Source organism: Polyodon spathula, chromosome 13 (genome assembly GCF_017654505.1).
Source record: "Polyodon spathula isolate WHYD16114869_AA chromosome 13, ASM1765450v1, whole genome shotgun sequence".
NCBI classification, from domain to species: domain Eukaryota; kingdom Metazoa; phylum Chordata; class Actinopteri; order Acipenseriformes; family Polyodontidae; genus Polyodon; species Polyodon spathula.
Window position 1 is genome coordinate 13544269 of NC_054546.1, and position 27526 is coordinate 13571794.

Below are 27526 nucleotides of genomic sequence, written 5' to 3' on the forward strand. Positions count from 1 at the left end.
ATATTGTCAAACAGACCTGTTACCTTCATACCATATCTTTGGGTAGCCTATATAATGCACAGTATTGTTTTTCTAACATAAAATCCTAAACATAACACTATAGGATACTGAGGCGAGAGAGAGGGAAGCAAGAATTATATTTTAAATTGACATCTCTACTGCTAGAATTGCAAATAGTGGAGATTTGAGAATACTGCTGTAAATGTTCTTCAATTGAAGGAGGTTGATCTGTCAATATGTTTCTGTATCTTGCTATTTAAATTTCTGCTTTATTTTTTGTGTTGAATATTTTTATTACATTTTATTTTAAATGATCACATATAGCGAGCAAAGTAATGGGAATGTTATTAAAAAAAGAAGAAATGCCGCAGTATATACCTACAAATAACACACAAAACAGAACTTGACATAAAAATAAACATAACCCTTTTGAAAAAGAAAAACAATAATACACTAAACTATAATACTATGCACCTAGTGTTCCAAGTTTTAGGTTTGTATTTAGGTTTTTAAATTCCGGGAATTTTTCGGAGTTAGGGATAGGGATAAAATCGGTAAATAATTGTTTTTAATTGAAACATTAGCAACAATCATTGGGAAAAAATCTCAGTATGCACACTTTACATGTGGAATATGATGCATAGCAGTTCTGGTTTCTGATTAATAATATCCCTGTCATGTATGATGAATCAGAATCTGTACAAGCCAAAGCCACATTTTCCCAAGTTAGCTGGTACTTCGCAAACATTTGGGCAATCGCTGTGCTGACGGAAATATTTATCAACAGAAGGTATGAACATAACATCAGCACAAAACAAACCAGGTTTATTTGCGTTGAAATCATAAAAAGAAAAGGAAATTGACAGAACTGGAAGGTGCAGACATCGGGAGATGCATCAAAAGTCACAGTGGAAATTTACATCAATGTGTTCCATATAAGTTTACCAACTAAAGCATCACCATTTTCTGTGAAATATTTAAGATTAAGATTGTTGGCGTTAGGCAGTGTTCTAGCTGATGGACAGCCAGTACTGTTGGACAAAGTCACCAACACATACCTTTGCAATAAACAGTGGCTGTCCAACAAAGCACAGTGCTGACAAACTCATTAACCCAGTCATTCTGTGCATTCTTTTTATTAAAGTGTGTGTAAAAGCCACATAAATGGATTGCTTGTCTTGCAGTTCCCTTTATTGTTTTAGTTTAATGGGTAGCTTATTTTTCAGTATGTTCTTTTATTGTCAGCGTGAACATGTACCTCAATGCAGCAGTATTTGCAGCGCTATGCATCTTTGGCCTCATCTGGCCCTCTGCTATTTTTGCTCTTTGTATACTTCAAAGCATTAGTTTTCTTTTGAATATTCATAAACTGATTTACATTTTCTCCCCATTCCTCCTCATCCACTAAAAATATAATCTTTCCGTGCAAGTATTTCAATTTTGTTTTTCGGCTTATCACTTTCTCATGGGCCGGTAACTGTGGGCTGGCACTGTCACACAATCATTCCTTGACACTACAAACTTCACTCCATGGATATATACGTTTTTGTGGCATCGGGAGATGGTGGTATCGAAAAAAAAACCAAAATGCAGATGAGGGGGGTAAAACAGGGACATCTGTGGTGGACATCTTGCTGGCATGTTGGTAGCTTGTCTGAGGTCCTGCGGTTGCTACGGGAAACTAGGATGGGGCAGACTATAACCCCATTCCGGGATCGGTGTATTGCCACAATAATCACACTTTGATTGGCCAACATAATCAGGTGATAATGTGTTTGTGAAATGACGACCACATTTGAATGTTATTTGGTCTTCTGACGTCTAAACATCTGCTGTATCCTAGGATACAGTGTAGGGCTGCTTATTACAATGTCAGTGTCAAAATAAAACAGCATTTTAATCAAAAGATTGTGTATTTCCTAGAAAATAGTACTGGGAAAATATTGAATAATAGACAAAAATTGGATATAAATCAGTAAAAACCAACGTACAGTTTAGAAAAATCAATTTTTGGTAAAATTCGGAATAAACCTTAAACGTGGAACACTATGTATACTATAGTAAGCATATATCAGGAAATTATATAAGTTGTATTTTAAAATACTGATTATACAAGAGTGATGTATGTAAACTGTTGTTGCCTTACCAACTGTTTGTGAGTTTTAGGTGTGTTGTAGCTGTCAAAAAGTTATAAATCAAAGTAATAGCTCCCATCTGTATTCAGTTTCAGTTTTGTTTCAAGTCATTATTTTGATGGCTGATGTTTTAACGCATCATTATTCAGCACTAATGTTAACATCTACGAACATTTGTTTTGTAATGGAATTTGGCCATCTGAGGTGAGTTTGAGTTATCACTTGAAGAATGAAGACTGAACACAGTTAAATAATGTCATTGGATGATGAGAAGGGGAGGGGTCAAGCACCCACAATGTAATTAAATTGTTCAAAATCTATATTTTTCTACAAGAGGCCTAAGGAAAGCAGAAACAATAATAAGCCTTGTTGTAAGGCCACCCCATACAGTGATGTGGGTGCCATTCATCAGTATTTGAATGTCTGAAGTTTTGTGCTGTGAGCATAAAAACATGAATTGGGTGTTGTAGAAGGGGTGTGGGTAATTCACTGACCAGGAGACAGACAGGTGTATTTGGAAACACCACACAGGTGCCCAGTTTTATTTTAGACCGGTTCTTATTTCTCTCCGGCAGAGGGCACTGTTGACCGTGGGCTGCCTATCAACGATGATAGACAGCACCACGGAAATACCACAGCTGGTACACAAACAGCAAATGCACTCGCAGGTGCTCAAAGAAATAATAATGAAAACAGAAGGCGAAAAGAACAAGGGAAAATAAAACAGTAATAAAACTACAAATAAAAGGTGCTGCACTCGGCAGCGTTATCCTGGTCGCCGCTACCCGCACGACCCGGATCACCGTCCTACTCTGTCGGCTATCTAGCCTGCTCTTTTACAATACGCCGGGGTCTGCCCAAGGGTTCCCCGCTCTCTCTCTTTCTCGCTGTGAGTTTATTTTCTCCCGGCTGATTCCCGGTCCTGAATCAAAGCTTCCGCACTCTTGGTGCGTCTAAGTGGGCAGACCTGAGGAAACAACAGAGCGTTATTTTATAGGACCAACAATCACCCAAGACCCGCCTCCCAGCCATTCAGAGAGGGGGAAAGTCCACACACACCCTTTCCCACCTCCCCGTGTCATTGCCATGACTCACAGGCGGCTGTTGGGCGACTGCTGCCCTCTTCCTGCAGCCCGTGAACACGCCAGCAGAGTCAGCACAGATCTCTCCCTGTTACAGGTGTCTTCAGATTTTGAAATGGTGTAGTAAGATGTTCTTGGCCTCAGCCAATGAGTCGTACTTAATTTTTAGGGAAGCTAGATTGTGATGCCTTTGATTTATTCACATAAATGTGTCATAAAACTAAAACAATTATAAAGGTTCCCCTCAGAAGGCTTGGCGTGACATGTCATTTGTAATATACTTAATAAGAGCCATGACCTAGTTATGCAGAACTGTTACAGTGAGATTCACAGAGGTTAATAATATTCACCCGTCTCCTCAAGAGAACTCCCTGTGAACCGTTTGTGTAATTAAACTAGATTCAGACTTTTAATAATCATTGTCGTCATATCTACAGGTTAAATATAAGACTACAGTGTGTCATTGATCCGTGATGAGACTTTTAGGTTTCGTTTGTATTTTTTTTCTCCAAAATAATAATTGAAGGTAGAGTTCTAAAATGTTTACCTTTGCTATGTGTCACAGAGATACAAGCATATTTTCTGGACAGACTGCTTCGTCACTTACCCACAGTATAGATAATAGTTATTTTGGTAAACTATATCAACACTGACTATATTACTGTAACTATTTATAACCTCTATATATGAGGTTCACTTATTTGCACTGTTACCATTAAAACTGAAAAATAGACCACCATGTACTATAGTGAAAATGTGCTTGTCAAATTTGAAATTATGCAACTTGCTTCAAAACTGTGACTAGAATGAAGTGACCAGTGATACTTATTCATTACGCATGTGGGAGGATTATATTATCATGGCAGAGCAACATCAAGTTGCCATGGTGTTTTAGAGGCTAAATAAGAGCATTGTTGCAATCTAAAGTACTGTACCAAGGTATCAGTTTAGATTAGCCACTAGTAACATCATTAAAGATATACCAAAAACATTCTAATATAAAAAAATAATATTTTTAAGGATGGCTGGTTTTCTTCTTTGCATGTGGTATACCTGTTTTTCCCCCACATGCTGTTCATGTAGAACTGTTTATCATGACTTGCCACAGAGCATCTTATAGAAATTAACAGTAGCATGCTCCTGGTAGCTGTGTTTGCTGACCTTCTGAAGCAAACACATTTAACTATAGAGCCAGAGCCTGCTTGGCAGACACTGTAAACAATTTATGTAATGCATTCTGAATGTGGTATTTTAGATATTGACCCAATAGTGGTTTATCCCCAACAATTTTGTGCTGCTGTATATTATTATTTTTTGTTTGTTTTTTGAAACACAGGGAGAATTAATCCCTGCTCTGAAATGTCACTTAATTTAAGCTCACCAATAAAGATGAATGAGTTTCTAAGATGAATTAATATCTTAGATATTACAGTACATATATAAGACAATATGTATATTATCTACAAGAAATCTGCTTTTTCCCCCCAAGTATATCTGCTTTACAGTGTTTAGTTAGAATTGTGACCCTAGATCAAATCCTGTCTTTCTTTAGTGAAGACAAGTAATGTCAACCAGTTCTGTCTGTTCCAAAGTGATGGTTGTAGCCAGTCCTAGAGAACATTCAGATTTTGAGGACAGTTAATAATACTGCACATTAGACAGTGTACCTGGTCTATACTAAGTATAAAGAGCTGTGTTGTAATTTAGTTTCTAAGCTTTGCATGGTGGAAAAAAGTGAAAGGGTAGGTTAATTGTATTTAAAGAATAACTGAGTTGTTTGGCTGGTTTCTAGGATTTATACACCTTCAAAAACATGTCCATTATAACAATACTGGTAAAAATTGAGCTGAGCTTCTAAGCTGTCCAACGATACCGCCTCTTTCAGTCTAGTTGCTACAATGATGGAGCAATAGACTCAAAACGAAACCTAAGCTGTGAACCCCTGAGTCTGTACTTTTAAAGAAGACAGGAACAACTTGTAGGTGGCTTTTATGGTGTCTGAGTAATATATGCATAACCTTCGGTGCCCTGGCACCCCAAAATGAGGGGGTGAGTTTTAAGAGTTAAAGCTAAAGTCACCGCTTGCAAAACAACAGCTAGATAAAATTATTATTGTCTTTTTTTTTCAAAACTATTTACTTACTATAGTGTACTGAGTTTCTATAATCCTTAAAGACAGCGACTGAGAATCACGTACAAGAGAATGAAGTCTCATGGCAATTTATTTTAACCAGAACTACTCTGAATGTGGGTCATAGTGCTTTGGTCACTGACACCGACTTCCTTAGAGATTGTTGTAGCGTTTCAGACATTCTAAATTGGATGAAACATACAGTAGCTTGGTGTCTTAAAACATCTCCTGCACTGAAAGTTGCAAATATGCGGGAACAACGCAATTCCCGCAATCCCGTGCTGAAATTCAAGCCCTGGTGATGTACCAGATATACCAAAATTTTATGGAAATTTGAATAGTTTAAGAAATTATTAAACGTTTCTGTCTGGTTTGCTTCCATTATTCACCTGTTAGCTCAGTTAAAACCCTAGGTTTTTCCAGATTCATAGCCGTTATGGCATCACTGTGTGTGTGTGTGTTATGTCTTTGATGTCCATTCATTTATTTGTTCTAACTCTAGTAATTATTTATGCATTTAAATGCTATTTAAGCATTTTATTTAAGTGCTGCTTAAGAAGTTTGATTATTGGTTTGCAGGTATGACATTATCGGCACTCAACCCAGGGTGTGAAATTGAAAGAAATCTCCCTTAAACTATTTACCCTATTTATGGAGTTTATTCTCCATCTGCTATAGCTTACATTGGATAGATGTAGGATTGTTGTTATTACTCTGCAATGTGACACTGTGCAATGCCAGGTCACAGTGGTGAGTTAGGAGTGTTGAAGAGATGGATGCTCACTTTTACTTACCTTAGTAATACTACACTTGGCCAGTGGAACTGGGAAAACATGCCAGAAATCATATATTCTTGTTGGGCACAGAAATTCTCAACTGAGATGTCATAGTTGAGTCAGTGGTCCCCCTGGCAGCTAGAGATAAGAATTTTGACATTTTGTCACAGAATGATTTGTCATTTTTACACTAGACATTCAACATTCAAATGTAGGCTCTTTATAGAATATTTTCTAAATAGCTGCAATCCCCACATATTAAAATGTTGTAACCAGGTAATCTTTGTCAGGCTGGAAAGATAAGGACACTGAACCATGTTTCCAATGTGTCACCGTGTGGTTGTGCCAATACAATTGGTAAATCCACGTTGTCCGCTTATTAGAAGATTTGATGAGCGAGGCTGAAGATAAGTAAACAGCTGTCAAAAAGATTATGTTCAAGGAGGCCTTCACAATGAGATACCCTCCTGCTTGTATTAAAAGGGACTTCTTTGGTAAGTGTGGATTTGTCCCTGCTATACTCATGTGTCATTTATGTAGACTGCAGTGTAGGTAATCATGTTTCTAAAAAAGATAATACGATTGAAATTCAATACTTAAATAATAAACATAATGTTAATTAGAAAATCAAACCAATGAAACACTGTCTCTTCCTCCCTGTCTTCAGCCACCCCATGTAAAACCCTCATTTTGCTTCCAGAATGTGTGTTGTTTTGAAGGCTTGGTAAAGATAATCGTTTATAAAATGCTGCTTTTGAGAAACTCTAATCTTTTTATTGAGGATAGCTTCTTTCAGTATGTATTGAGGTTATTTGTATCAATCAAGACTACGTAATTATAGGAAAGGGGACAGGAACTGGTTTTGAAATTTCCATAGCTTTGCATTTTTTTTCTCCAGCATGTAGATTACAAAGGCATATGAGACATTTTGAAAGATGACAGCTTGTTAGAGTACAGACTGATTCAGTGAAGTCTGAGACCATGCGTTCTGAGAATAGAGGTGCACTGTTCTACATTTTTGTTCAGTTAAACTCTCACCTAATCTCAATCCATTCTTTTTGTAAGAACGAGTCTGATACACTCCCATGTATTTCTGATGTTTTTCCAAATACATAGAGCTAATATGTTGCATACATTTCTTGACAGGAAATGGCTTAACAGTTTTGTCTTATAATGCATTCTGTACCTTGCTTGTCTCTCTTTCTCTCAATCTACCCTATTTGATGCTGTTGCCAAGAGGAAAACCTGTACACAGCAGTATTTATTTATTTATTTGTTTGTTTGTTTGTTTGTTTGTTTGTTTGTTTGTTTATTTATTTTTTAAATGTAGTAGTCACCAATTGTTTTTATCATTTACTCCCCATTTTGGAATAGCCAATTATTTTCAGGCTCAGCTCACCGCTACCACCACTGCGCTGACTCGGGAGTGGTGAAGACGAACACATGCTGTCCTCTGAAGCGTGTGCCGTCATTCGGCCGTTTCTTTTCACACTGCAAGCTCACCATGCAGCCACCTCAGAGTTACAGCGTCGAAGGACAATGCAGCTCTGGGCAGCTTACAGGCAAGCCCGCAGGAGCCCGACCAGACTACAGGGGTCGCTGGTGCGCGGTGAGTCGAGGACACCCTGGCCGACCTAAGCCCCCCACCTGGGTGGTACTTGGCCAATTGTGCGCCGTCCCTGGGAGCTGCCGTCCACGATTGGTAGTGGAATAGCCTGGACTCGAACTGCGAGTTCCAGGCTATGGGGCGCATCCTGTACTCCACGCGGAGCGCCTTTACTGTATGCGCCACTTGGGAGCCCCACATAGCAGTATTTAAAAGATAAAAAACATCCATCAAACATTTTGAAGAACTGCAGTGTTTATAAACCTCTGGTATTTTTTTCAAGACACCAGCAGGGAAAGAATTGATTACAATACCTTGTTATGAGACAAGTAGACATCTGCTTATCCTCCCTCAGGTAAGCACTGCACTAAGTTAAACAGGAATACAGATGTGCATTCTAAAGAAACTGTCGTCAGAACATAGTCATGGATGTTGTGTTTAGAGACAGATTACACATTTTTAAAGCTATAGGAATGTGGGTGTTGACGCCAAATCTTAGTCAGTGCTCACAGCAGTAGCAGTATTGAAAATGTCAGCGTGAAAAAAATGCAATTTAGGCAATGGTATGCCAAATGCTGAAAACTACATGCTTGTGTCAGTTTCTATTTTTTTAAAGGTCTGTGCAGAGGTTTATATATATATATATATATATATATATATATATATATATATATATATATATATATATATATATATATATAAATGCCTTTAGCATCAGAGCACGATTAAACCTTATACCTTACTGCCTATTTGGTTATTTTTAACATGTGGTATAAAAGTCATTCATATTTTCAGGATCTATAGTCCACTTATTTTTAATTTCAGCAACAAATTCTGCCCGCGGGTCAAAACTTGACAGTTTTGTTTTTTTATTTATTTATTTATTTTTTATTTTAAATAAAGCACTTGGGGAATTAGCCTGGAGCAGCTGTTGAATACATGCTCCTGACAGACTGTAATCTCATTAAACCAGTCCTTTTAGTGCTTTTTCTTCTAGGTCAGATGATAAAAGGAACACTAGGATTTGATTGCTAGTACATTTTTAGCTCAGGCATGATCAGAGACTGCCTGAACAATAAAACATGCTGGTGATTATATAACAAACACATATCATCAGATAATAAACAGATAAAAAATAAATATAAATCAAAATCATAGGGTATAATATATTATTTTAATAAATATATTATTGGTTGTTGTTCTATATTAAGGTGCAAACAGATCTAAGACAAAGAATATGTTACCACTGTGTGTGTATGTTCATGCAGCTGTACAAATATAGATATGGCGTTGAAGTACTATGTTTTATTGCACTTGCAGAAGAAAGACACTAAATCTTGACCAGGAAGGCTGCCCAAGGAGACAACCAATGGTCTGACTTGCGTCATGCTATAGTAAATAGACCAAGCAGTGGCACGCAATACAAGCAAATGTTGTATAATAGACACATTCTGTTCCATACTGGTGGTGTGTGGTAGATATTAATTATTTCACTGTCAAATTATTTTAGCCTCCTGGACATACAGATCTCATGTACTTATCTATTTGACTTCATTTTTACAAACCATTTTCTGTACAGCATTCCTCGGGATGCTGTGTTTTTGTTCATGATTTATAGTTAGTTCGGATGTTCTCTTCTAGGTCTACGATAATGTACAATGGTTAAAGTAGAACTGAATTCTGCTTCTCTGATTTAACTGTGCACTTTTATCTTGGCACAGCCCTTTGGTTTTCAGATTGTATAAACATATGTTCTGCCCATAATGTGTCACCTCGCTGCCATGTGTGAGCCCTGTGCTTCTCCTTCCCAGAATGCAGTGTGATAGAGTTCATCTTTTAAATAAATGCATAATAGAGTACACCAAACTGGGATCGATCACCGGCCCCAGCAGTTCTGAGGTGGATGGATTGAATCTTCACTTAGACGCAGTTACATGAAACAAAGTGTTTAAGCATCCACAGGTTTTAGGAATGAAAGATGCTAGTGTTACCCAATATTTGCAGTATTGTAGTTACTGTTACCCAATAACTTATTTTGTTGTTGTTTTTGTCACCAACATGGCTTGCCAGATAACTGAATTCAAATTGTATTTCACACTCAATAGGACTTGATTTTGACAGTAATATTATTATGCAAAGTAAGTAGGATAACACTGTTGCATATTTAAATAGCAACCAGGAGTACAGATAAAATGGAATATAACTGACAGTCTTTTAGTTTACAGAATTGATGCATATTCTTTAATGCATATTTCTGGAGAAAAATACTGAATTATTAACATAATATGGTTTTAGGTTATTAAAGCGTTCTTGTTTTCTAAGCCTTGTACAGAAAAGAAGGATTGTTTGCAATACATTCTGCATTTGTTTCAGTCCCTCCAGTAAACTGGAATGCATACTAAACAAGGAAAACTTTTAAGAACTGTGACAGAAATGTAATGAGTTCTGGTGATAAATCTACCTCCCGACCTGTGAGGGCGCTAAAGAACGAAAGTATCTGGAAGGGCTGGCCTGACAGTTCGTTTCTGGGACCAGGAAGTCTGTCAGCCTGGAAAGAAGTGAGACTGCGTTGTAAGACCATATTGACCTGAAATGTAAACGAGGGGCAGCTGCAAGTAATAAGGCAGCTGCAACCGTTTACCTAGATGTCATGCGGGAGTACATATAGGGGCCAGGGTAACGCTGATCTTTTCCTTCATTTGGGTTAAACGGTGGGAGAGAGAAGGACTGAGAGAGGAGCTCTCAGAGTTTGGAAAACCCTGTATACGTGTTGTGTGTTATTTCTGTCTGTTCGTAATTGTCTGTTCTTTGTCGCACCAATAGAGAGTTAAAGCACACCTCCGGAGCTGTCGCAAAGAAAACCCGCACATTTGCATTCACCCAGGACTGGTGACCGTGCCATTGTTTTTGTTCAGGACTGTGCCTTGTTGGTTTGTCATCCCTGTGCTTTACACATTGTTGTATATTGCTGGGGATTTATTATTTGACAGTCACCAGACTTGGAAAAAGAAATAAAAAACACGTATTCACAGAATCACAGTTGTCTGCTTAACACTCCTGCACCGCATCACCACTACACCTGTTTCCCTTACCAGCCACTTTGCCACAGAACATACATGTTTTAGTCAGTAATTAAGTATCATGACTGGGCATCATTTGAATGTTGTAGTTTTTAAGCAGAACTTAAAAGTTTTCAAATGATTTAATTCATTTAGTAAAAGTATAAAAAAAAAGGTGAACTAGAGAAAGGTGTTCGGGCATTCTTGCAGGCTCGGCATGCTTTTTTTGCTTGCTATAGGATCGAAGAAACACAGCCCCTGCATAATATATGGCCCTTGCCTTATTTTTTATGTTCTTTGCATCAGATTTGAATTACTTCTTTTTTTGCTTTTTGAATAGGATAGATATAAACTGATCTGAGTTCCATAAAATTATTTATTTATAAAAAATAAAGCAAAATGCATGACCAAGCAATTGTGTGAACTGCTGTCCTTTATCAGAAGCTTTCTAGCAGTCTGAATGAATTTCCATAGGCGATGTGAAGAGCTTGTTGAGTATAAAATTGCATTCATAAATACGCTTATGCAGTTATCAATTAATTCCAGAAATTTGAACAAAAGCGTGATAGATCAGTGATACTTTCCAAAAACTTTATTTTTTCAATCTTCAGACAAGTTGTTTTGGTTTTTGTTATGTTGTAGTTTGATTTTAGAAAACGGTTGGCAGGCTTTGCTAAAAGGATCACTTGTCTAAAACAGCGGTTAAACACACCTTTGTTAAATTCACCATACCCTGCTGAATGCCTAAACACAAGAATTGAGAAGACAGCCATCGCCACAGACACTAGCTTTGCTGTCTGATTCAATATGATGAGTGTGAGGCTTCGCTGTTGGGAACCGTATCATTATTTGCCAGTTTCCTTTAATCAAGAACTCATGGGGTATTACACAGACAGTAATCAGAAATTGCATTCCTTTTATCTTTTACTCAATACAAATCTACCGTGACATTATTTAAACAGCTTATATTAATCAAATATAAGGCTTACAAACATGATTAAAATGCTTGTCCAAGTCTATCAGGTGATATAAAGGGCAAAAACAAATTATGATAAGTTTTATAATATGAATTTTATTTTGGCCTCATGTTTTTTTTTTTTTTTTTAAGCGAGTACTGTGTGTATGGTATGTTTATCATTTTAATTGACTTAAAAAACAAAAAAAAAAAAAAAAAACTGCCATATAAATCTAGTCTAGTTTTGTATTCCTGGAAGATTTGCTAAAAACAGCATGTTGTTATTTTAGCCAGTATCACAAAGTATGTATGTACCAACATAGGCTAATGGTCGCTGAGGCAAAATCAAGTAGGGTTTAGTTATTCCTACATGAAGTTTGCTGAGCAATCTTGGTCACAGCTGTGCAGGAAAAATGATTTATTTTGAGCTGCAAGCTGTCCTCTGACTGACAGGATATCTGCAGATGTTGCTTGAAAAAGACATTTCAGAATTATTCTTTTTTAGTAATTTAAGGCTGTGTTTGCACTGCAATATGATATGTAGCCAAAACAAGCATAGTCGAAATGATGGCCTTGTTCTCACTGTATAAACTGTCTACTAGCGCAGAACCTGAATAGGTAAAAAAGTTGCTTCACGTTCAGTATTTTATGAGTGTGAAACTGATGAAAGCCTGCAATTATATTGCTTATTTCTGACCTCACTGATATCTCCAGACTGTTTAAGTTATTATGTATCTGTTAAATCTTTCAAAGAGTCTGGGTATAGGTCGATCAAAACAACCCTTTAGTGCTGAAAGAGTTACATGGCTTTGCTCTTAAAACATAAAACATTTGATCAGTAAGAATGAGAGAGTCAAGCTTTGAGTGTTGCAGGTTAAGTTTAAAATGTACTGCTCTATATTGTTTAATATTGGTGGTAGGAAAATATATGTGATTCAGTTGTTTGAAAAAGACACCTCACCATGTTAATAAGTGGATCAGTAGAAAATGTTGGTCAATGGGTATACCTTGTGTCGTCTCCATTGATATTCAGTCTGAATCAGTCAACAATGTTCAGATATTTTAAACAACCCATCATTTCCTAGACTTTAAGTAGCAGGTTGGCACCTCCTCTTTTGCAGAGTGATTCTGGCACACATTTTACCAGCCATTTAATCCCAGGTGTATCTGCTACTGCTTTTTGGATCAGTTCTTGGCATGTCTTTGAGCAGCACTATGCCATCCCGTTTCCAAGAGGTTATAGGGACCAGATCAATTTTCTACAGCTCAACCAGCAAGACAGCATTTACACAATATACAATTACTATTAAATCATTGCTTGCAGTTACATTCTTGTCAAAAGGGATAAGTAAGCTTTTTACTGGAAGCAAACTTGCTTAATAGAGTGTAATACAATTTGCTGACACAATGTTCTCATCTTTAGGAGCACTGAGTCCCAAATCACTGCTAAGTAATGGACTTTAGCGTGGGTGAAATGACAAGTGGAGTATTCTGGTGCCTCATCATGACCACTTTGCCCAGAAATATCAGCCAGTGAATTTTCTTCTGCTGGCCATGGTCAAACAGTTAAGATGGTAATACATGGTTTAACAATGGTGTGTTAATAATCCATAATTCAAAATAAATCTGCATAAGCGATTAAATAAGAAAAATGTATAGACTAGTCTAGAGGGTGATGATTGTTTTCCTAATTCTTTCTTGTCAACACAATTTTACCTTTATGATGCCACTAAATTGCTGTTTACTCTGCTAACAACTGAGTCAATGTGATCATACCATTTAAAACATGTATCCAATCTGTCATTAAATGCTACTACGGGGAAAGAAAAAACACATCTCTTTTGGAAGAGTTCCAAAGTACGCACTTAACATCTTGAAGCTCTAGCGACCACAAAACATTTTCCATCAGTATATGTCTGCCATCCACTCAGCTGTAAAAGGCCTGGAGTGATCACATCATATCTACATGAGTCACTGCCAGATTGCACCCCATGCTGCTCAGCAGGGGTTGTTTCTGCAGACCGGTAATCTATTTATACTTGACTAGAAACTTTTAAAAAAACTAAGTGAGCTCATAACTTTTCTGTTTACTGTGGCTTCTCCTTGGGATATTGTTACCCAAATAGTTTTATTTAGTGCTTGAAGATGCACATCAATGAAAGGTTAAAATAAATACCAGTGCCATTGAATTGAATTTATGGATTGTAGCCAGAAGAGGCACATTATGCCTATGAATGACTAAGTATAAAATAAGCTCTTATATATTTACCCCAATGGAAATATATAATTTCTAGAAATTTCTCGAAAACAAATAATTATAGGAAAAACCTTTTGTAGCAAAAGTTTTGTTTTTGTGGATGAGGAAAAAAAGTTACAAGAAATAGATGTCTACAGTTTTTTTTTTTCAAAACACCAACAATGCTAATTCAAAAGTATTCATACCCTGACAAGAAAAATGAAATTAACAGCTAGTTGAGGCATCTTTAGCAATTATAACCTCTTTTAAATGATTAGGATATTTGTCAATGAACTGTTGGCATGATTCTTTAGTGATTTTTTACCATTCTTCAATGTTAAATTGTTCCAGTTCATTAAAATTCCAAAGACTTCTATTACACAGCTTTCTTCAACTCATACCAAAGATTCTCAATCGGATTTAGACTGGGACTTTGACTAGGCCATTCAAGAATTTGATTTTATTCTTTAACCATTCTGAAGTATATTTGATGTGTGCTTTGGATCGTTGTTGTGTTGGAATGTCTAATTGTGCTTTAGACCAAGTTTTGTAGTGGAGAGTTTAAGATGATTGGCCAGTATCTTTTAGTATGCTATGGAATCCATTTTACCATGTATTGTAACTAGATTTCCTGTGCCATTAGAGGAAAAACAGCCCCATAGGATATTACCACCTCCATGCTTGACAGTAGGTATGGTGTTCTTTTCTTTGTGCGCCTCAGCAGACTTTCTCCAAATGTAATGATTATCAGTGTGACCAAATAGCTCGATTTTTTTTGTTTCATCACTCCACAAAACCTTTGACCAGAACTAATATCTGTCATTCAAATACCGTTTTGCAAACTTTAAGCGATTGTCCTTTTGACATTTTCCTACGAGTGTTTTTTTCCTTGGCCTGGGACTATTGAGACCTATGGTTGAAATGGAAACCTCAGTCCCACTTTCAGCCAGTTCACTTTGAATATCTTTGGCAGTCACTCTCAGGTTGTTATTAACCTTCCTCACAATTATTCTACCTGTTCTTGGTGAAAGAACCGTCTTTCTTCCAGACCGAGGGAGCATTATGACAGTATTATGAGTCTTGGACTTCTTGATAATAGAAAGAATAGTTGAAATTGGGATGCTCAAATGCTTGGAAATCTTCTTGTATCCTTCTCCAGCTTTATGACAATAAATAATATTCTGACTAAGGTCTTCAGATAGCTCTTTACTTTTTCCCATATTGACTTATTCGTAATGACAGCAATCATCCTATGCCTAACCCTTTTATACTCTCTAAGAATATTCACCTACAATCCAGCATTTTCTAGACTTTTCTAGAATTAAGTTCTGCATTATCATATTGACATTTCTAGTACCTTATAGTGTCAAGACACGTCTAGACATATCATCGTATAGTTTCGCATACTTAAATCGTAATCTTAAAAACCTTAGACTTTATTTATTAACCTCTGTAGATAAGTACATTGAACAAAAGAGTAGGTTTTTTCATTTCGAAAACGATGTTTTTCTAAAAAAGGATTTTAGAAACAAAAACTCTTTAAATATCTTTACTATATAAAGGTAACCCGATACAGTTAAAAAAAAATGATGGTATGTATATATATATATATATATATATATATATATATATATATATATATATATATATATATATATATATATATTACGGTTTATTAATTAAAATTTTCATGTTGAGATACATAAATATCGAGAAACGTTATATATTGATATATATATATATATATATATATATATATATATATATATATATATATATATATATATATATATATATATATATATAAAATCACATAATTAAAAGATCATTTATAAATACAGTGTACTAAACTAGATAGATAGATCGATAGATAGATAGATAGATAGATAGATAGATAGATAGATAGATAGATAGATAGATACTGTACATAGGTCTAGGTATAGCTATAGATATAGCTGTTTGTAAATTGTTTGATGAAGTATATCAACATTTTAGGAGGTGCTAGTCATTAAAATTAAGCCTTTCAATTTGAGTTGCCCATCCCCACCCCACTCAGTCAAAGGCTGGTCAAAAAAATGAATATAGAAAATTCAATGTTATCACATTAAATACCAAAACTACTGCAACCTGTTGCACAACTAATGTATTTAATGACGCTTCAAGTAAGTACCCAAGACAGCTCAAATCCAACACGTTCCTGTATCGAGCGAAAGAGTGATTACAGTAAAATCCGAACCCCCTAATGCCAGTTGCCAGAAGACAATAAACTTCCATGTATTTCAGAGTATTTTTAGAAGGTGAACATCCAATCTTTTTTAATTATGTCTGCTGGTTTGGAGACTATATGGGCATGGGCTATAGGTATTTCGATTGTACTTTAATGTTTCTATAGTTTTTGTTTTTCTGAAGTTTGATATATTTGTAAGATGTACGTTACTTAAAATATGCATTGCTTACATGTAAAATCACAAAGCCCATTCGTAGAGAAATATGTATTTATTCTTACTGTATACATAGTTGTTTTTTCCTTGTATTTTTTCTTGTTGTGCATTACTAACAGTGATGTATAAATGAAGGCTATTCACTCATTTGTCAGGGTTGCGGAACATCCCCAGGCTCGGTTCAGGCTTGTAACATCAGCTAATTGGAATGCTAAGTGGTAGCTGATTGTCATCCTTCATATCAGTTTTGATTGTTTACTAAAATATATTATTTAATCTTAATATAATTACAAAGCTTCACCTACAATATTTGCATTGATGTCCTTAAATGATTTATAAAGTAGATTAGAAAATGCTAATCAATTATAGTTTTGGCTTGAATATTTTTTTCACTGGTGCAATTATGGCACCTTGTTGTATTTTGCTTGCTAATTAAGAATGGCTCAATAAATAGCAAACAAATTGCTTTTCTATTAAATATTCCCTGCAACATTACCACTCTGTTACTTAAGGATTTTTCTTTTTTAAATCAGATAATATGGTTGCAAATCTTTGTTAAGTATTATAGTCTGTATGCTTGTTTTATAAAATAAATATTAAAAATACATAATTTTCAATCCTTAGCTACAGGACTATAAGGGCTCTACACAAACTTCATCGCAAATACAGCATAATCATAATAGTTTTTGGCATTAATTATGCTGTTTTTTGGTCTGAATGAGAGGGCATTATTAAAAGAAAACAAAAAACCTATGCAACCACTTGTTTATAATAAAATACTTTTCATAATGAAGTGCCCACTAAGAGCTAATTAGTTTGTTTACACAATAAATACCTACTGAAATACATGTCTAGCAGCCTCCCACGTTAGGCAGCCAGTCTACCTCATTACCACTTTTGCAAAAGCAATTGACCAAAAAAAGTGATTAATTGATCTATGTTTTGTGGCCAGACTTGTGCAGCTCATCCTGCTAGTGCTAGGTCAGAAGAGCTTTTGGTTGTGCTGCAGAGAAACTGAATGAAGTGAATGAGTAACAAAATACTAATTGAAAGGTCTCAATGTTGTTACATTTGGTTTAATGGTGCTCTTCCTTTCTTTAAAAGCAAAAGTTCTAGGGACAATTTTGAGTCCAGTTCTGTTTAGCTCTGCTTTTTATTAACATAAGGCGTAATATATGTCCTGTGTTTCATCATTTAATGCTTCGGCAAGTAAATTCAAGTCCTGTTACTTTTGTCATTTCTGTGCTCCTCATACCCTCAAATCAGTTGTCAGTTTGCTCTGGTAATGTGCCATTTTCATGGGAATCTGCTTAACTCTGCTCTATACTGTTAATCCACATAACAGCATGCTGTGGTACGATTTGTCTAATGACTTACACCATTTCAGCTGCACTTGTATTACCATTACACCCTTAGTACAGAATATTTGCCATTGTAGTACCACTGCATTGCCACTGAACATTGTTTGATAAGGGAAGCCTCCTGTCTCAGCCATGTAGCTGACAAGGACACCCATTAAATGAGAATGGAATTAGTACTATTAAAAATAGTAATATAGGGCAGCTTGAATAAAAAAACAAGCATTAACAGAATTTGTACAGGAATGACAGGAAAATCCATTTGTGTTCGCCTGTTTAATATGCTGCAAGAATTCAAAGCGTGATTAATTAACTATAGTGCATTAAGAAAAGCAATTCATTTCAATTATCTGCAGATAGTAATTCATATTAATTGCCTTTCAAGTTCATTAATAATATTTTGTTTCTCTGCTGTGTATCCACCTACTCATTGAAATTCTGTTTGTTTTTTCAGCTCTCACCAATGTGAAGTTGTGGGCCATTGATCGACAGTGTTTTCAGACGATAATGATGAGGACTGGTCTAATCAAGCATGCTGAGTATATGGAATTTTTGAAAAGGTTGGTTGTTATTGGGAGTATTTTTCCTTACCCGCAAGAAAGTCACTTTTCTCCCACTTGTTTTCTAATTCGGTATAAAGACTGCTATTATCTAGGCTTCTCTGTTAGCCTGCTCCAATGCTTTCAGGATTAAAGTGACCATATTAATCTAAAAGTTACTTTCTGATTCACACACATTTTTACATGTTGATTCTTTTCTATAACTCAATAAAGTGCTAAAGTGGCAGGACTAGAGTAGGAAGATCACAGCGCTGTTCAGAGAAAACTCAGATAAACATACTGTAATGCAAGACTCCCTGCTTCTCACAGATTGTCAACCCAACCTCCTGCTGCTACTTTTTATCAGGATTTGGGCAGAAACCATCATGGCTCATTTGCAACGAATGAAAAATCAACCTAATTTTGACTAAAAAAAAAAAGAAGTTTCACAAAAACAAATCTGGCTTTTTTTGGTAAATAATAAGATCCCTATGGTAAATTGCTCATCACAGGATTAAAAACAACAACAAAAAAAAAAAACATCAATAGAAAGACAATTTAAGCTCAGTGCGCCATCTATAGTTTAAAAAAAGGAATGCCAGGATTCACTCATGATTCAAGTGTCGATGCTGTAATGGTATTCTTATCTGAATATGCGCACATTTTACTGATGTTCAGTTTATTTTTACAGTATAAACACAATACAGTTGGGAGGATTACAATACCTGGGCCTGCTGGTGCAGTTGATTTAAAGAGCTGCTGATATGTCCTGTTTTAGGTGTTTTGAATCCACAGTGACAGCAGTTGTTTGAAGAAGGTCACACCTAACCAGTGATGTAATGCTGAATTAGCTTATCCCTTTGCAAAGGGCCCATTATAATTTTGATCGAAAAATAAAAAGAAATATTAAACACCTGACCTCATATTTGCTATGGGTTATTATTTCTGACCTTAAACTATCAATTTTACGTTATGATTGCACAAGGTTCTCACAGGTAAATAAAATTGTCATATGGGAAATTAGCTTGTGATCCTCAAGCGTATTTTGTTTGTATTGTTAGCCAGATAAACTAGAACAGCTTTAGAAAACATATTGAACTCATGTTGACCCAGGTGGTTAATGCTGTTAACATAAGACCTTTACTCAGAGTGCCTATTGACTGTATGATTCAATAGTTCTAGCAAAAATACACATTTTTTGTCTTCACACAATTTAAAGCTGTATTGATTGAAAATGAAAAATCTCGTTGAATTCCACCCAAGCTTTGAGAAGCCCTGGTGACACTGGTAACTTAGAAATACTGTAGAATGTATTACTCACCAAAAGACCACATTCCTGGGTTAGCAGATCAGTGGCCGCCTTGCTAATCAAATTTTCTCATCATTTCAAAGGACAACCAATCTGTTTATTTTTGTAGAGAAAATCAAAACTCCAGGTACTTGATAATCTGAAAAACGTATTGAGCTACCCTGTCATCACTGTCACGATTCTGCTCTTCTGATTTGATTTGGCTTAGTTTAGTGAATATTGATCAAACTCTTGAACAGAAATTCAGTTGAGGTGATGCTTAATTTGCAACCTAAAGTTGCAGAAAAAAAACTATTTCTGTTTGATTACATTTTAAGCTTCCCCCAAAAATCAACCAGCTCAATAGATAAACACACATTTGGTTGTAGTTTATGCCTGTGGCACTATGGCAGTACAAATCAGAGCAAACATGGAGCAGTATTTATCTGAAATTATTTATCACTAACAAGAAAATGATTTTCCCAGGCCAAAAAGTGATTTCAGTTTGACCATTTGATAGTGTATCTTGATTTGTGCACAGCTTGTGCACAGCTTGTGTTTATTTCGATGTTTGGATAGTTGCCTTGTTGTATAGATGTGAAATTTTGATTCATAGTGGTGAGTGAATAAAACAGACAGCTTCCTTCAAGACACAGCAAAAATGCATGCACTGGCTATTCAGACACAACAACTGTACATTTTTTACAAGTACATTGTATTTACAAGCCATAGTCTAATCTAAGAGGTCTACCCCATAATATGCATATTAGCTACATACTTTTTCTTTTTAGATATTCCTTTGTTGTATTCAGGTTTAAACTTGAAGATAACAGCACAGAGTTTATGAGTGTGTGATATTTTTTTTTACCTTAGAGTATTTGATATTAAGTGTGATTAGGATGTGCCTGATTTGTATACAGCAGTACAGCTGATGGGATCAGTAGCTTAAACTTCATAATTGTGGAGGAATAAAACAAGCACACTTGCTTTAAAAAAAAAAAAAAAAAACACTGTCCCAAAACACACACATTGACTATTAATAGTTTCATGAGCATAATAATTTGCAAGTGCACATGAGTGAGGTTTGCTGTGCAAGGCAAGTTAGTTCCATGGTGGATCTAGTTCCATGCTGCACCTAAACAATTTTTAATAGTAAAAGAATATATATATAGATTTGTGTTATGCATAGCATAATCAGGGGGGGTTGAACTTTTGTACCGTGGTTAAGACTGCAAGGTAACAGTCCGTTATATTGACAAAAGAACGTCCTCTCCAAGAGAACATAGGCAATGTTCCAGCATGGTGTGATTTAGCAGTATACAGAAGAGCAGCAGTGTTTACCTCAGTTTCTGGCTAAATTGTAGCATGGTTACAAAAAATAACAAACAAACAAAAAAAAAACATTCTCTCCTGGCTAAAATGAGGACCGATTTAACCCCTTTTATTTTTAACGTATTGTTTCCTATGTAAAGACAACTTTGTGTGTCGTAAATAAATGCATATATATATATATATATATATATATATATATATATATATATATATATATATATATATATATATATATATATATATATATATATATATATATATAAAGAATTAATATATAATTTAAAAACTTTCTTTTTGTATGTTATGCCCAATTTTAAAGCAAAGGCAGTATTTGAGAGGAGTGAGTTTGAGAAGAGCGTGAAACAATTTACAATTTTCTTTGGATTACCTTTGTAACTAAGAATTATAGGAACAAAACCACATTATCACACGACAGTCTGTCTGTGAGTGTGCATTATGTGGAGGAAATCAGGGTACAGCTGATGAGTCAGTTTTATTTTAGACTAACCAAGACAACATATTTCATGTGCTTAACACTTAAAATATCTGTATCCAAGGCCTTTTTGAATTGTACTTTACAGGAATCCATTTGAGAGATGATGTCAGATTCCAGAATAGAGGGGATTGATTTAAATGAAGTCAGCTTTTACTGGTAACTTAAGAAGCCTTTTAAGCTTCACAGGATGGGGAAGTAAACAAGAGCTAGTCATCTTGCTGCTTCCTCCTTTTTTAATGGATTCAGATTTCATTTAATATTGACTCCTCTGCAGTGTACCAAGGTGCAGTGTTGAAAAGGGTTGCAAGTCTTTGCAGACTAATTTGCCTAGCCCGCAAAACCCAATGCATTGATTCTAACATGTGTTCTCGGGAGATTTTATGAGCCCAGTCAAAAATCAAGAATACATTTGACAGGTCTGTCAATTTACTATCATACATAGCTGTTTGGGCTGCTGTTATATTATGGGTTGTAAAACTGACAGCTCATAGAAGTGTAAAAGCAAATAGACTCTTAGATTTCTCAACATTTATGTACAAATGATGGATTTAAAAAACTTTGGTGAGCACATATTGAAGGCAACCTCAGCTTTATAACTTGTTAGATTGTTTTGTTTTTAAATTCACATTTTTTTGTTGGAGCGTAAAGAACCTACCATTGTTATTATTATTTTTTTAACATATAATGTTTCCACTGAGAGGTTACCCCTTCTTGCTGCAAACACTTTTTTTTGTTTTTGTTTTCCAGGACCACATTGTTATCCAGACAACTTTTACTCAACTTGGTTTAACTATTTAACAACAGCCATACAATATTGCCCCTTTTGGTGGAACCATTTCCCTTCCAAGTTTATAAATGTTACAGAAACGTTTTTTTTCTTTTTTTTTTTTTGCAGTGTTCCAACGTTCCATGGCCTTCCAGAGGAAATACTGAGCAAGCTAGCCGATGTCCTCGAAGAGGTAGGTCAACATGCTTTTCAGTGAAAGGCAGTTTAATAAAATGTACCGTTTCCTTGTACAGTGGAAGCACATATCTTGTCAAGTATGTATAGAATTTTGGAATATCTTGAAAGGCATCAAAAACCAGGTCTTGTCCATGTGCCACTTCAGAAACACATATTGCCACTGCAAGCGTGTGAGACAGTTTAACAGCATAGTTATCTGGAAAAACATGTCGTTCTTTTCTTGGTATATTTCAGAAAGATGCATTGGTTGGATTTGTAGAGTAGCTGGAGGCCAAAGACTTAGGTATGAGACTTTGCCAACGTGCAGACTGTAAAAGATGCAAGATTACTTCATACTGCAGATCTGAAAAAGAAAAAAAAAATGGTTAGCAATCAACATTTTAGCTGTGTAGTCGCTCTCAATAATTGCCTAGAAATGCTGAGCGTAAGTAGCTAACCTTGCTTCCTATTTGTTGTCTATCTTACTGAAATGTCTGCTAAGCTGTTAACCATTTCCAATTCACTACTGAAAGTGCTTTGAGTCTTTGTAGCTTTGTATTATGATGTTTTGGTGAGTGTTTTTAATAGCCTTATGACAGGTAAATATTATTCATATAAAAACATCTGTAACTTATGTTGATTCTATTACTAATACATTACCAGAAAAAACCCCAAAACATTAACAGCAAAGTAATTTAAATATGTTTGCTGTTTTGTAAACATTTAAGTGCTGTTCTAGCGTCAGATTACTTTGAGCAACTGAAATAATTGTATGCCAGTTAGCTGAGATGATCTCAGGTAGTTCCATCTACAAGAGTTGAATCCCACATTCAAGTCCACTGGGAAGAAAACTGTGAAAAAAACAATGCCTCACATACGCTAGCATTGCTGTACCAAAGATGTTTCTAATTTGACTGGATTAATAAAATAAAAAATTAATCTAACAAAACTCAGGTAAAAACCTTGGCATTAACTTCTATAACAAGTAGATTTTGTCAACAGGTTTAATTTAACGGACTTGACTAAATCTGTGAAGCTGGCAGCAGGTCTTGAACTGACCTGCACTGAAATGCCTGAGCAAGTACCTGACTCTGCTACTTTCTTCTTAATGGTCTTATCATTATATGAACATGACACCTTGGTAATTTGAACAACAACGTACTTTAAAAAATGGCAATTCTGGGAGACAAGGATTTAATCGTCAACCCTGTGGTCTTAAATCAAGCATGCTACAAAGTAATCTGATTGACATTACCATGGTGTGTAACTATGTCAGGGTTGACCTACCATAGTGAGATACTGGCCATTGCTCAAAGTCAGTCTTTAAGTGATTTGGTCTTTTGATCTTGTTTATAAATCACCAGTTTATAACTATTCATCTTCTTTAGTATTAATGGCATGGATTTTACATTCAGATAGTTTTTTGCCCTCAGTTGACATGAGCATTCAAAACATCTGTAAATAACTTTTCCTTCGTCAGCTTGGGAGAGTTTCCAGAGAGACTACCAAAGTAGTCATAGTCTTCTCGAATTGTATGGACTGAAGTAAAAACACAGGTCAGCATTGTTCTGTGTGAACCAAAGATTGTGGATCTTAAGAATTGTTTTCCAGTTCTATTATATTCAAACCAGGCATCACATAATACTGATGACCTGTCAGTATGAGTGCTTTAACTTATTTTTTTTACACTGAGAGTGTGCTTCCTAGTTGCATCTATAATGTGTCACTTATAAGGAGTGTAAACTAAAGAGTTTCCCACTGGTGTAAATTATCATCATTAAAAAATAAAACACAAAGGAGTGAGAAAGTAAAAGAGTTTGTATCACCTGGCTAGAGAAAGCATAACTCTTCAACCAAAAGCATAAGAGTTCAGAGAGAAAACAGTTGCAGGGTATTGCCATGAACAAATGACACCAATAGCTGACTGTTACTTAAAAATATTCATTACAATAAACTTTTGACAACTTGTTCTAGTTCTTTAAAACACAATTGTCATTTATTTGTACTACACTAAACTGCTGAATACAAAATGTGTATTCATATTATATAGCACGAAAACATTAAGCTAAAGCCTAAAGGTTTTTTTTTTTTATTAATATGGTATTCCACCTCTTTCTCCGTTGACTGAATGTTGGCATCGAACTAATATATACGTGTGTCAAAAAGCTGCTGTCACCCACTGAAGGAAACATCTTGGGTATGACTTGTTTAGTCTTCTTGGAACTATTAATAGCCATTTCTTAGAATATTCTGTGCAGTACACATTGTGGGTGAAGCCCTGGTAATCTAGTTTTTTTTTCATGAAACTAGCTGTAATTTTGTGTGGCATGTTTATGTTAATTTATTAATGATATTTTTTAAATGATCAAGTGTATTATTAAAAAAAAATAGGAATGAAAGCTATAATCAATTGAGGAGGAAGCTGTTTTGATTACTGTACTGGTAAATGGGGGGCATTTTGTTTGTCGTGTTATTGTGAGGGAGTTTATACCATCCATCGCTTACTGTGGGTGAATCACTTTTTAACAAAAATGCACTCATTCTAAGTGGTGGTGACTGTAGTACTAGTTATTTAGTAATTTAACAATTTAAATATTTAAATTCAAACAGCATAATAGGATTCAAGCAACTGCATTAGTTCTAATAATAATAATAATAATAATAATAATAATAATAATAATAATAATAATAATAATAATAATAATTTTATTTATTTATTTTTTTAATTTAGTGTGTCCAATTATAATTTCCCCCCCGATTTTCCCAATTTGGAATGCCCAGTCGCTTTTCCCCTCACCGCAACAATTCCCCTAACGGCTCAGGAGACTCGAAGGTTCAGTGGGCGTCTTCTGATCCCACGACCAAGCCAGCTTCCTTTTTCACCCAGGAACTTAAAAGCAGATGTCAGCAAGCTACCAACCTTTGGAGGACAAAGCCCAGCCCTGCAGGTGTCTGTTCTGAGCTCACTGGGCACCTGGCCAGCAGGGTTTGCTGTAGAGCGATGAGGAGAAACAGTCCCTGCCGGTTTTACCTCCCTAACCTACAAGAGCGCCAGAGCCAATGCGACGCTCCCTTTAGAGTCCCCAGTGAAGACTTTGCACAGCCAGGACGCGAACCTGCACTCTATGACTCACCCTGCACACCACGCGGCTGTGCTTATACCAGGTGAGCCACTCGGAGTGTTGAATCATTTTTAACAGTCGTTACATATCAAGTTTCAAAGAATGCACTAGTTACAGTTGTTCTAACCACTTCAATATGACTGTGAATATGTCATAAGTGGTGATCCAATTTGGTGTGCTCCTAAGTGTTTTTGGGAAGATAGAAATGTTGGACAAGGCAGAAATGATTAAACTAAGTTAAGGAAGCAAGAAAGTGACACACTGATGAGGCCACGAGCCAAAATGCTTGCTCGTGATTATTAAATCAAATTTGATGCAAATACATGAATTAGAGTACAGAAAACTCAGAGGAAAGCTTCATTTCCTGAAAGGTACTTGAGCAGACTCTCAAAAAAAAGTATGAGCAGTGTTTTATATTAAGTTCAGTACACAGTGGACTCCCAGTGCTGTCTGTTTGTTTGTTCTACTGCTGTGCTATAAAAAAAAAAAGAAATTACATTAAACGCTTCATAATTAAGAGTCAATCATAATTAATTGACTGCTGAGTGAATGTACCCTGCAGCAGAATAATTAAACTTCTCTCTGCAAAGAAAGCAAGAATGTACAAGGAGTTTCATAGGGAGCTGTTAAGTGAACTTTACATTCATGTGCCCAAAGTTAAAGCAAACAAAAGTAAATCAATTCTGATGAAAGGAAGGCAGATGAGTGAGAGTAAATTAAGTGGGGTTCGTGATCAGTTCATGCCGGTTTGGAGAGTTTTTATTGAACTACACAAATAAAAGCTGAGAAGAAATTGGAGGTAGGGGATTTAAAGACCACCATAGTTGGTACAGATGAACATTTTGGAGGGAAACTTGAGTTTGGATATTTAACAGTCATTTTACATATATTTTATTATTCATAATTGCTCATACTAACCATGTTGTGGCAGGATTATCAGTAATTGAGCTTGAAACCCATGGCCAGATTACCAACATCTTTACAGTATAGTAAATACCATAATATCCCTATGCTTTGATTGTACTTTAGTACTTGTGCAGGCTGTATTGATTAACTGAGAAACTACTTGTGAATGACAAAGGTAGAAAAGGTACAAGTTATAGTGTGTATATGAGGAACTGAATACAAATGTTAACTTTTCCCTGCATCTTCCCTTGTAAATCAGTATGGTTGACTGGGCTTGGAGCTTGTGTGATCAAAGTGAATTAGAATATATAAGCAGAATTGTAGGATAGCAACAATTATTATTGCATGCGAAAGCCACAACTATTTAAGGTTCATTTCAGAAATTATGACTATAAATATGCAAGGTTCAAACCCTCTGTTTTAACTACTTACTTTAACCCGGTGGTCCTTACTGCAAATGTGTCGAAGACCACACTGGTAACTACAAAAGCATTGAGGCCCCCTGTACCCACAGGCTATGCTCTGAGAGTTGAAGATCTTAATATGGTCTTCATTAGCCCAGTTTACTAACGAAACTGTACTTTACAGTGTATTTTAAGTGTCCTTTTTTATTGTTTTAATAGGCAAATCTCCTGGTTAAATAAGTAAATAAATGGGGCCGTCTGTGCATGCTCTTGTAACCCACAATCTTAGGCATAGTTATGAAAAGTCTATCCTGTAAAAGTTGGTTGATTGTCTAGACGGAGGAGCAGTTGAAACAAAAATAGTATCAGATAGCACAAGATATCATTTTTATTCACACACACACACACACACACACACACACACACACACACACACACACACACACACACACACACACACACACACACACACACACACACACACACACACACACACACACACACACACACACACACACACACACACACACACACACACACACACACACACACACACACACACACACACACACACACACACACACACACACACACACACACACACACACACACACACACACACACACACACACACACACACACACACACACACACACACACACACACACACACACACACACACACACACACACACACACACACACACACACACACACA

General features: G+C 35.9%; 1 protein-coding gene across 2 annotated transcripts in view; it reads left to right on the top strand.

Moving 5' to 3' along the window:
- LOC121325521 (cGMP-dependent protein kinase 1-like) overlaps positions 1–27526 on the top strand; it is a 143069-nt gene that overhangs the window by 73966 nt on the left and 41577 nt on the right. For both annotated transcript variants that reach the window (XM_041268077.1, XM_041268076.1), the window contains exons 4-5: positions 18234–18339; positions 22330–22393. In XM_041268077.1, the coding sequence (XP_041124011.1) occupies positions 18234–18339; positions 22330–22393 (170 nt within the window). The remainder of the gene's footprint in view (positions 1–18233; positions 18340–22329; positions 22394–27526) is intronic.